Below are 12,239 nucleotides of genomic sequence, written 5' to 3' on the forward strand. Positions count from 1 at the left end.
ACACACACACACACACCTACAAACATACCTACACACACACCAACACATACAGACACATATACAAAATCATTTGCACTGTATCATATAATTACAAATAAAATGAAAATACCGCTCAATTAAACTGATCCAGTTTCCAAGGGAAATTATTATTTATTTATTTTTTGAAATGAGAATTATTATTCTTATTTTGATTGATTAATTATGTTAATAATTCATTTCAAGTTTTATTTACAAATAAATAATTTTTTATATTTTTTATGTCAATTCATGATTTTCTTATCGAATATATGGATTTTCAAAATGATACAAGCAAATCATGTTACCATGGCAACAAGTAATAGTAGTAACAATAATAATAATAAGTATAATTTATTATTTAATTCTGATGGAAACATTTTCAATATGGAAACACAGATGGATTTGATTCATCGTTTACCACGTTACACACAACTATTGTCGTCGTCGTCGTCGTCATCATCATCATCTTCATCACCGTCAGCAATAACAACAGTTCTAGGTACGGAATTAATTCAACTTAGTTATAATTGTATAGTCTATGATGAAACACCAGCTCAATATAATTTACTTGATGAAACTAATGGAAATACATGCCAATTATTATCATCATTATCATCCTCATCCTCATCCTCCTCCTCCTCCTTATCATCATTATCGAGTATAGCAATGATTCAAACAAAAAATTTCGAGAAATTATTTCTTAATATGAAAATTATTACAACAGCAAATCCTATGGCAAAATATTTTAATATTAATCCAAATAATTATACATTGTATACAAGTCAACATATTGATCGTGAAGAATTATGTAATCAAGCAATGCTAATGACTGATACATCGTCTATACCGGATTCTTTACTAACATGTTGTATAAATCGTCGAAAGGAATGTATTTTCCCATTGAATATACTTGTACAGACAAGAATTGGTAAAGACGATACGGTTGCTACTACTACTACTAACAGTATTAATAGTAGTAGTAACACCATTTCTAAACATTCAGTCGACAAAGGAATTAATCATGGATCATCCATTATTACTGATACTGCAATCGCTGATATTAGTAGTATAGGTAGTATTAGTAGTAATGGTAATATTGCTGATGTTGTAAGTAGTAGTTCACGTTCAAAATTTTTTACAGTTAACATAAAACTAATTGATATCAATGATAATGCACCAAAATTTCCAAATCCTCAATATACAATCCATGTTTCAGAAGGAATACATGTTGGATCCAGGTTACCTTTACCATTAGCGGAAGATTTAGATTGTGTAGACTATAATATTGTACGGTGAGTCTGATTGTAATATTTAAAAGCATATATATGTATATATATATTCATTGCCGTACACGTATCATGTTTCAATGGTTGACATGGTTAATGTTATTTTAATGGAAATAGTGAGTTTAATAAAGCTTAGACCTTATTCATACATGATCATGTCAAGAATCGAAACCAGATCGTTAACAAATCACAATTGTGGTCTAATTAACTAGAACAATACAATTGCTAAGTTGTTCATAATTGATTCCTTGAGTTCAATATGTGACAAGAATTGTTTTCATCCCGTTTTTCTTTTATATTCACGATTGAATTATGACGAATTTTTATTAGTATATGTATGAAGAGTACAGTTTTGAGTTTCAATGATAGTATTAACATTTGGATGCCGGCCAATCCGGTTGTTTCCTGAATTTTTCTATTAACTGTACTTCATTTTCATGGAGTTTTGCTCTTTGAACTGGATGATTTAGTCATGGAGCTTTTATCATTCGAGTAATTCGAACACTTCACTTCTGCCTGAAGTTTGTGCTGATGATTTCGTTCAGAAGAACGAAGAAAGCCCCACAAACAAATCATTCAGTTCAGTGAACTAAACTCCATCAAAATCATCCACCTGAGTTACAAATCTTCTTCACCGCCTCAATTCATCTTATCTAAGTAGATTATTTCTGTTGAAATTGTGAACTTATATGTTAGATGATTTCAGTATAAAAATTTCACTGTCTTTCTAGACTTACCTTTGAGTACTAAATTTGAAATAATCATGGTGATATAAAAGATTTATTAATTTTCACTTCTCATTTAATAAACTTCCACCTGAATAATACAAAAACAGATTAATTATCATCAGAAGGGGTTTTGTGAAGATCGTGGTAATTTCAATATTTGAGATCATGAGTCCATTGAATCTAGACAACCATGGAAAACCTGGTAGTACTGGACGACCGTTTCGTCCTATTGTGGGATTCCTCAGCAGCGCGCATCCATGACCCTTCCTCGCAGGATTCGATGTGTCGCTCAATTTCGTGGATTAGTTGAAACTAAATATTAACGCCGTTGGATGCCGGTCGGCTCAGTGGTCTAATAGCTAAGCTCTCGTGTGCGAGACTGATAGGTCCTGGGTTCAAGTTTTGCGAGGTGAAGTCGTGGATGCGCACTGCTGAGGAGCCCCATCATAGGACGAGTTGGCCATCCAGTGCTTCCAGATTTTCCATGATGATCTAGCTTCAGTTGACTCATGATCTCAACCATTGAGATTAATCATCATTATATATGTCCATATCTATATGTCCATGTTTGTATGTAGTAAGTATGTATGTGTGCATGTATGCATGTAAGTGAATTCGTTCTTATCAATTTCAGTATCAAACATAGAAACAAATAGATATTCATCATTTCAAAGTTGATCAAAATAAGAATCAATAAACTGTGATAGTTTATGATCTGATTTGCAGGTAACTTGGTTGGGGTCCGCGTGACTATTGTAACTAATGGTTGGAGACTTGCTTCAGAATCAGCCACAATTGTGTAGGTGTATACACACTTTGTCTTCCTTTAAACTATGAGATTAAAATCGCTTCATATCGTTATTTCCACGTATTAAATCGTTCTTCCTGTATTATATCCTTATACAAAATCTTTCATATATTACTACCATTGAATTAACTACCTCTATGAATCCTATGTTCATCTTGTTGTGCTAATGTGGTATGGCAACTTGGACCGATGCATATATGTGCCTGGTCCTACGTCGTAGCTGATTAACTGACTGACTAAGGCTTTTGAGGTTTGTAGTTGACAAATTCCATAGATACTCACCTATTCATCGATGTTATCACTTGTAAATCGATATATACAGTTGATTATGATATGTATTTAGTATGATTTCTTGTATTGAACATCATGGAGAATATATTAGCAGTGTAAAGTATACTACTTAAATCTACTTCCTAATTCCTCCTTTTCAACGACTTGATTTCATCATATTTATAAGTTAGTGGATAGAAGTTTGAAAATTTTGTCCAGTTTTGTCCGATTGTAAGTATCTTCTTTTACAAATACTTACTGTAAATAGATCCTATTCATTGTAAATTTGATATTGAAATGATCTTGATTAAAAGTTTTGATCCATTCTATACTGTAACATCGAATGAAAATATTATCAAGATACTTTACATACCTAACAGTAAGTTTGTTCACATCAATTTTGTCCTAATGAGCTACCTACAATTACACTATCTACTTAACAATATAATTTATTGAGCAATATAATATACTACTAATAACCATCCCCTAAAGGAATTAAGTATTGTATTGTGAAATTCACTGAAATTCATTCAAAGATAGACGATGCTTAGTAGCAGAATTCAGGACTCAAGTTTCGTCCTACATGGGACTCATTAACTTGATGCATCTGCTGTATTATTGAGGATACAAATAAATTCTAATCTCATCATAGTATGTATGAATGTGTGTGTGTGCGTACGTGGGCGCGTGCGTGCGTGCATAAGTATATGTGTGTGATCTTGACTAAATTCTAGTCTCAGGTAGAATATCCTAGTTACTAATCAAATCAATAATCTAAATATACAAACCGCTCCACATCTAACCAAAATGTATTTCATTTAATACTTTCTAGTTTCATGGCTATAAAATAATTACTAATCAAATACTGTGAAGAAACCAATGAAATATGTTCCTTGATCTCAACAACAACTAACTATATCCGGCTCAGTGTTGTAGAGGTTAAGCTCTTGCCCGTGAGACCGATAGGTCCTGGATTAAAATCTCGCGAGGCGAGGTCGTGACTGCGCATTGCCGAGGAGTCCTATACTAGGACGAAACAGCTGTACAGTGCTACCAGGTATTCTATGTTGATCCAGCTTCAATTGACTCATGATTTCAACTAATGAAATAATTTACATATAATTTACTTATATATCCCATTTAATTTATTAAGTAAATTTAAGATGTCATATGACTTGTCTAGTCTACTTTGTACTATATGTTAGTTGTTGTTGTTGTTGTTCTTTTTTCCCCTAATAAATTGAATTAATAAGTAATCAGTATAACAATGATCCTTCATTCTTCAATTCAGTAGGCTAAAACAAAACGTAAAAAAAATGCATATCAGTAGAGGGTAAATTATGTAATGTATATCTGGAAAGTATTTAACTGTTTACTTGATTGAATGAGTAGTGATGTTAGTGGATGAGTGATATGGAGAAGTAAACTATAATGAAACTTGATTGAAGTGCAAAACAAAAAATAACAACTTAGAAATTCAGAATCTTCGTTATTGTAGAAATTTTGTGTAATTTGTTTATCTTATAGATAGATTTCGTAGGAGTTTTTGTGGATATTGTAGTAATTTCAATAGTTGAGATTATGAGTCAATTGAAGCTAGACCACCATGAAACACCTAGAAGCACTGGATGGCCGTTTTGTCCTAGCATGAGACTCCTTAGCAGTTTGCATTCACGACCTCTCCTCGCGAGATTTGAACTAGGGACCTATCAGTCTCACGCGCGAACGCTTAACCTCTACAACACTGAGCCGGCCGGCATCCAATCGTGTTAATATCAAGTTTCAACTAATCCACGAAATTGAGCAACACATTCACCAGTGTCATCAGTGAGTTACTATTTGACAGCAGACTCGTTTGAACTTGAGCGCGCGAGTGCTTAACCTCAACACCACTGAGCTGGTTATAGTTAGTTGTTGATAGGTACTGTCGATCAATGGAATGATCAATGAGATCAAAAAGGAACATATTTCACTTGTTTCTTCACAGTATTTGATTAGTAATTATTTTGTATTCATGAAACTAGAAAGTATTGAATGAAATACATTTTGGTTAGATGGGGAGCAGTTTGCATTTAGATTATTGATTTGATTAGTAACTAGGATATTCTACCTGAGACTAGAATGAAATACCTATAGCTTTAAAAGTCAACAACATAACTATGAGATGGAAGGACAAGTGTAACTACACTGAAATACTTAAACATTGATCCTTTCTTTACAAGAAAGGTAAAGAAACAACTGTGAAATGTTTGTAATCTTTCCACTAAATCGTAAAATTCCATATAATAGCAATAGTGATGATTGGTGTAAAACGTTAGTAGACATCTTTGAATTTCTTGATTAAGAGAATGAATCGATCGATTTCAGACCACCATTGGAAAACCGGAAGTACCAGACGATCGTTTCACCCTAGTATGGCACTCCTCAACAGTGGTCACCCACGATCCCGCTTGTGGAATTCGAACCCAAGGCCTTGGGTCTCGTGAGTGAACGCTTTACCTCTAGACCACTGAGCCAGCAACGAACGGTGGCAATATCTACCATCAAAAAAAGAAAAATGAAAAAGAAAAAAAGCTTGACAAGCTTCACAACCCTACACTGATCTTTGAATGTAATAAGTTACATAATGAGGTGACCATAAGACAAGTCTTGTACTGGGACTAAAGAAGCTGTTCAATACTTCCTAGATCAGAAATGATTTTCTAAATTATACAAATATTGATAATAATAATAATAATAATAATAATAACCCTCTACCATTAACCCATGAATTTTTGAAACAATTTACAAATGAACTCAATAAATCTAGTCCCAAAGAAGGGGAAAATTGGCACATTAATGACCTAAATATTTGTTTGTTTATCTGTTTTGTTTTAAAACATTTGACCTTAATGTTTGAGTCATCAAAATGGTGGTTATGACATTGGATATGTGTAAGTGACTTTGCTTTTCAATCTTCACTATATATATATGAGGTATCCAGTATATTTTTCTTATAGTGTTCCTTTCATCAATTCAACACAAACTGGATATAAATACTCACGCCTGTTACTCTCAATAAAGAATAGACTGCCAACCAGCATTCTCCAACTCACTTTGTCCTCGGACTTCGCTTATAGTTCGATCCAATTCTTGTTCATTCTTTTCATGTCTGCCTCCATTTATCGGCCTAATGTGTTCTTCGGTCATCCGCCCCACCTTTGACCTTGGGGATTCTATGTGAGGACTTGACTTGTGACGCAAATGGGTGCTTTCCTCAATGTGTGTTCTATCCACTTCCAGTGCTTCTTCCTAATTTCTTCCTCCACTGTAATCTAGTTTGTTATCTCACACAGTCGATTGTTGCTAATAGTATCTGGCCAATGGATCCGAAGTATTTTGTGTAGACAACTAATAATAAACACATGTATCTTCTGGATGATTGGTGTTGTAGTTTTTCAGGTTTCCTCCCCATACAGTTGAACTGTATTGACATTTGTATTGAAAAGTTCTGACTTTATTGTCAATTGACAGGCAGTTGTTTTGAGTTGCAATTGTAGAAATACTGCTGTTGCTTTTCTGATCCACGTCTTCACATCTACATCAGATCCACCATGTTCATCAATGATGCTGACTATATATGTAAATGTTTTTACATCTTCGAAATCTTCTCTGTCAAGTGTGATTTTAATTGGTGCATGTTGTATGGTATTGGAGAATTTTACTTTTTACATATACTATTACTACTACTAATAATTATAATCATACTACTGATTACCAATTTTTCTAACTATGAACCAATAACAATAAGGAACATTCTATTTAAAAGAAGAACTAATGTCAATCATATTATTATTGTATTCGATTAAATTTGAATAATTCAAGGATTCAATAACAATATTTAAGTAGTATGTTATTGACAATATTTTATACATTTATACTGTTATTTTTATATAAAAAGAAAGCAGGAAATGTTGCTTTATTCGAAGAGATAGGCTAAATGAATGAATGAATGAATGAATGTACTTCCTGTGATGTACATATACCTCATAAGAAAGAATAGAACAAAACATACTACTTAAATCATATAAATATACGCTACTTATTTTATTTAACAAAGTGTATTTTAGTAAACTTGGACTATTGTATTGTATGAGTAACCATCAGTCTGACGCACGAACGCTTAACCTCTAGATCACTGAGCTGGCCGGCATCTAACCTATCTAACCTCAACCGATCCACGAAATTGAGCCACCATCCACCATTATCATCAGTTAGTTACCATCTGACAACGGACCCGGTTGGACTCCATTGGTCACTGATTCTCACTAGAACACCATTCTCTAGTGAGCATATGTTAATCAAGATCAGAAAAGGTTTTGTGAAGATTTTTAGTAATTCTAATAGTTGAGATCATGAATCAATTGAAGCTAGATCACCATGGAAAACCTGCAAGAGATATAATTGTCAAATTATTCAGCTACTCATAATGATCGATCACTAATTAATAAATAATATCAAAGATATTGCACCCAGTATCAAGTTATTATAGAATGATTTATAGAATATAAATATAATATTTATATCTACTACTTAATAACCAATCAATTTACGCTCATCTCTTTTCTATTAATTTGTTAAATCACTGGACTGTGTTGTCAAAATCATACACGATCAAACCTACTATTATTATGTTACATAATCAGTACATTCATCATCAATGTTTTGATAGAACATTTGAATTGTCCTATCTTAGAATAAGTATTTCACTGATATTCAGGGAGATAATGATCATTTTGATGTACCTATATTCTTTGACCCTGTTGATCGAGAAGTTTTATGGCAGTGTTTATCACTGAAAGGAGTACCAAAGAAGTACATTAACCTTATAAAGGCTCTCTACTCGAACAAAAACTGGTTGAGTGAGAGCTTATGGCTAACTGTCATCAGAATTGATTACCTCAAGCGGTGTTCGTCAAAGCTGTCCACTCTCTCCATTCTTGTTCGACTTTGTCGTCGACGTACTTTTAGAAATGATACTTTCCTCGTCTAGATTTCCAGGGGTTGAACTTCTACCGGGAGGTTCACTTGTTGACTTAGAATATGCCGATAACATCGTTTTATTTGGTGAAGACGCTGACAAAATGCAGAGTCTTATGACCACTCTAAGCAACAATGCAAGCATGTTCGGCATGCGATTCTCCCCCTCGAAATGTAAAATGTTGCTTCAGGATTGGGTTGCATTGACACCCGAACTAATGATAGGGAGTGAAGTAATTGAGCGTGTCAACCGCTTCGCTTGTCTTGGAAGTCTCATCAGCCCTTGTGGTCTAGTGTGTAACGAAATCTCAGCACGGATAAAGTAGGCTCGACTAGCTTTTGCCAACTTGCATCATTTATGGTGTAGGCGGGATATCCGTCTATTAACCAAAGGACGGGTTTACTGTGCAGCAGTTCGTCCCGTCATACTTTATGGCAGTGAAACATGGCCAACAAGAGTAGAGGATATTCATAGGTTATTAGTATTCGATCATAGGTGTCTTCGAAGCATTGCTCGTACTAGGTACTAGGTGAGGATGGCAAATCAATTGATAAAGAAGTGAAACTTCATCAGTTGAGATGGCTGGGACATGTGCTACGTATGCCTAATCACTGAATGCCCCGCCGTGCGATCGTTTATGGTGTAGGAATAGGTTGGAAGAAAGTTAGGGGTGGCCAGACCAAAACATGGCACAAATCCGTAAAAGTCACCAACAAGTGGAATGAGCCATGTTGTTAGTTGTGGACTACTTGGTTGGGATCAGCGAGACGATAACAAACGATGGTTAGTGACCTTGAATGAAATGACTGGAAAGCGTTTGAAATGACGCAGGTGCATCCACTCTCTGTGTTCTCCCAAATTCTATTCTTCTGAATTCCTCATGTCCTTATTTTTCTTTCCAAATCTATTCCACTGGATTATACTCCTTGAATAACACCTTCAAATCCTAGTTTTTCCGATTACTGCTTATGCTCTTACCGCCTCTACCACTACGGGATTTGAATCGACAACTAAGTCTCTGTGCTAATGTGGTATGGCAGCTGGAACTGATGTACGTATGTTCGAAGTTCTACGTTGTTACTGACTGATCTATGTTCTTTATTAGTTAATATATTGTTAAAATAAATGATTAATCTCCAAAGTAGGATGATCACATAGAGATTTTAATTGGGTCTAAGGATTTCAATTCTAAGAATTCATGTTTTCTGTCATTTGATCATTAACTTATTTGTAAGTGATTTCTCATAGTTTTCGCAGGGAGACTATAGTTTATGAACGATATTTAAGCAATACTACATTGACTTCGAGAATTCCCTTTACTTAAGAGAGTTAAAGAAAGGCTACAACTTACTGTAAAGGATGAGGATTAGGATATAAAGCTGAACATTAAGGTTAGGTGTTGGATTTAGGTTATGTTTTTTATTTATTTATCATAAACTGAGATAAGCTATAATGCTAAAAACCATATGAATGAATGAAATTCGCGCCCGAATTCAAGACCATATATCTTAAATCTGATTGGTTCATTTATAAATTATAGTTTTGTCATTCTTACCGTACATTTGTTACGATTACATGAACATTCAACTAAGTAATGTTATTAGGTATGATAAATATAGACAGTTATACTCATCAACCATTCTCTATTCATCGAAAGTGGATAGTGACTAGATGTGGAATTCAAGACGCGAGTTTCGTCCTATTCTGGAGCTTGTCAGTTGGATGTATCCGCATCTCAATGTTAATGTCCACTTCAGGACTTGAACCCAGTACCGTTCGCTTCAAACATCATCACGTTATCCACTTAGTAATTGAGTCCTGATAGAAATTTGCTTGTGCAATGAGGTGAAGTTTAAATTCACTTGGTATTGTTTACTTGAATCTTGACATTGATGTTTAGGACTACAATTGAGCTGTCTCTTATTTGGCATAAGTACATACTGTGCAAATTGCATTGATATTGCCTTAATTCACAATCATTCTAAGCAAAAATGGATAATGGTTAGTTGTGGAATCAGCACATAGTATTTAAGTGGATAACGCAATGAAGTTTGAAGCGAGCGGTATTGGGTTCTAGTCCCAGAATGTACATTAACTCTCACATGCAAGTACATCCAGCTGACTAGTCCTAAATAAATAGAAATAGACAGCCTAAATTTCATTACTAACCAACATTCATTTCTGCTTATAAAACTAATTTAGTAATTTCATAACAACCATACCTATACTGCCAAAAAAAAAAAAAACTGTTCCAAGTTAGGCCAAAACCAGTCTTGTTTTGTTCAGTTTCTTTTTCTGTAGGTTATCTCTCTCTCTTCATTATTCGTTTCGCTATAAAATGTTCAATTGAAACTTTTCTCTTTAGTTTTTTCTTCTTCTTTTTTAACTTTATGTGTTCAATGATTATGGGGTATAATTTGAATGAATAAAGTAAATAGTTTAATACTGATTACTTAGTAAAGGTAATAAACCAAGTGCATTGCAAACATTAAAAATTACAAATATAAACAAAATTTATTTATGAGGGGGATAGGGAAGAAAGAGAAAAAGGTAATCATTGAACATTGAACCAATGTAGAATAGTAGTTATTAATCAAATACAGATATTATTGAAAATGTTTCTTTTTAATAGTTGAATTCAGAAGTTAATTGAAGTTAGAACATCATGGAAAACTTGGAAACACTGGATGATCATTTCGTCCTAGTATAGTACACCTTTGCCGTGTGCATCCATGAATCTGACTCACAAGATTCGAATCCAAGTGGACGGTGGTGCAACTTCGTGAATTGGTTGAAGTTAGACATTAACACCATTGGATGACGTTCGGCTCAGTAGTCTAGTGATTAAGCGCTCGCACATAAAACTGATAGATTTTGGGTACGAATCTTGCGAAACAAGTTCGTGGATGCGAAATGTTGAGGGGTCTCATACTATGATGAAACGACTATCCAGTGCTTCCAGGTTTTCGATCGTGGAACATCTTCAACTGACTTATGAATTCCACTATTAAAAAAAGGTAACTTTAATATCTACAAAATTCCTCACTGACCAAAATACAAAATATATTTAAAGTGAACCAACAAAATAAAATTAGTGAATGTTGTAAAAGGGATTAATGAGTAACTAGTCAATGAAATGTTTAAAGTTATGAATATGATTTCATCTACATTAACCAGCTTTTAAAAGATGAATTAAGATGTTGTTTATTTTATTTATTTATTTAAACACATAGATAATGGTACAAAGAGACACCAAATACATATGCGCCACACAAATCTCATTCGATATGTGTGAGGACTGTGATAATGCCCAGGTGCCCAAACCGAAGCAGGTGGTTATCTTAGGGGGCCACCCCCCGAGCCTTCGACCTAAAGGTCTGATCCACAAGGCAGTGGAGCATCGTAAAGAGATGCAGTCCCATGGAAGCCGGTGACCAACTATTGGTTCATACGCCACTTGTTCCCGCAGGCTACTGGAGCCCATGTGCATCACTGGTTTGGAATCCGGTTAAAGCGCCAGACATTCGCTTTTCGTCCTCTCATTTTCGTAAACAACACCCCCGTCGCGAGAAGGCAGTGAGTAGGACTTCCCTGACAGAGGCTATATACGCGTGGCCGTGTGAGAGCATTTCGAGAGGGAGAGCGGACTCTCCCCACTCTCGGCCGTACCAGGGCACAGTTTAACGATGAAACAAGGAAGTACTGGATAATTATTTCATTCTATTTCATGAATTTTTATAAGCATACACCTACAATCTCTTCATGGAATCATATTCTAGACCTTAAATCGTCACAGTGAATGTATTCACTTCATAACGCTGAGCTTTGTTTGATAATTTGTGTTCATGGTATCAGGAAATTCATGATATTACGTTATCATTATTAAAAGACATCAGTAATATCTATTTGATACTTGACAGAGCTAAGCACTATTGACTACTAGTAACGATTTCAAGTCTAGCCCAAGTTAGTCCATGGTGTACGCTGCAAATTGAACGATCACCATAGTTATAAATAAACTATCAACTTTCCAAATGATCAAAGATTTTTAGTGTTAATTATGTCCTAATGCTGATATGTGGTTGAAGTTATTCGTGAAGAAACACTGA

The 12,239-nt window shown here is 34.6% G+C and overlaps 1 protein-coding gene across 1 annotated transcript in view; it reads left to right on the forward strand.

Moving 5' to 3' along the window:
- Window positions 1-259: 259 nt before the first annotated feature.
- Window positions 260-12,239, forward strand: part of FAT1 (long-chain fatty acid transporter fat1) — a gene marked incomplete at its 3' end in the record, with an annotated part of 84,888 nt that continues 72,908 nt past the window's right edge. The window contains exon 1 of the mRNA XM_051213979.1: window positions 260-1,310. Coding sequence (XP_051070000.1) covers window positions 325-1,310 — 986 coding nt within the window. The remainder of the gene's footprint in view (window positions 1,311-12,239) is intronic.

Source organism: Schistosoma haematobium, chromosome 3 (assembly GCF_000699445.3).
Source record: "Schistosoma haematobium chromosome 3, whole genome shotgun sequence".
In the NCBI taxonomy this organism is placed as follows: domain Eukaryota; kingdom Metazoa; phylum Platyhelminthes; class Trematoda; order Strigeidida; family Schistosomatidae; genus Schistosoma; species Schistosoma haematobium.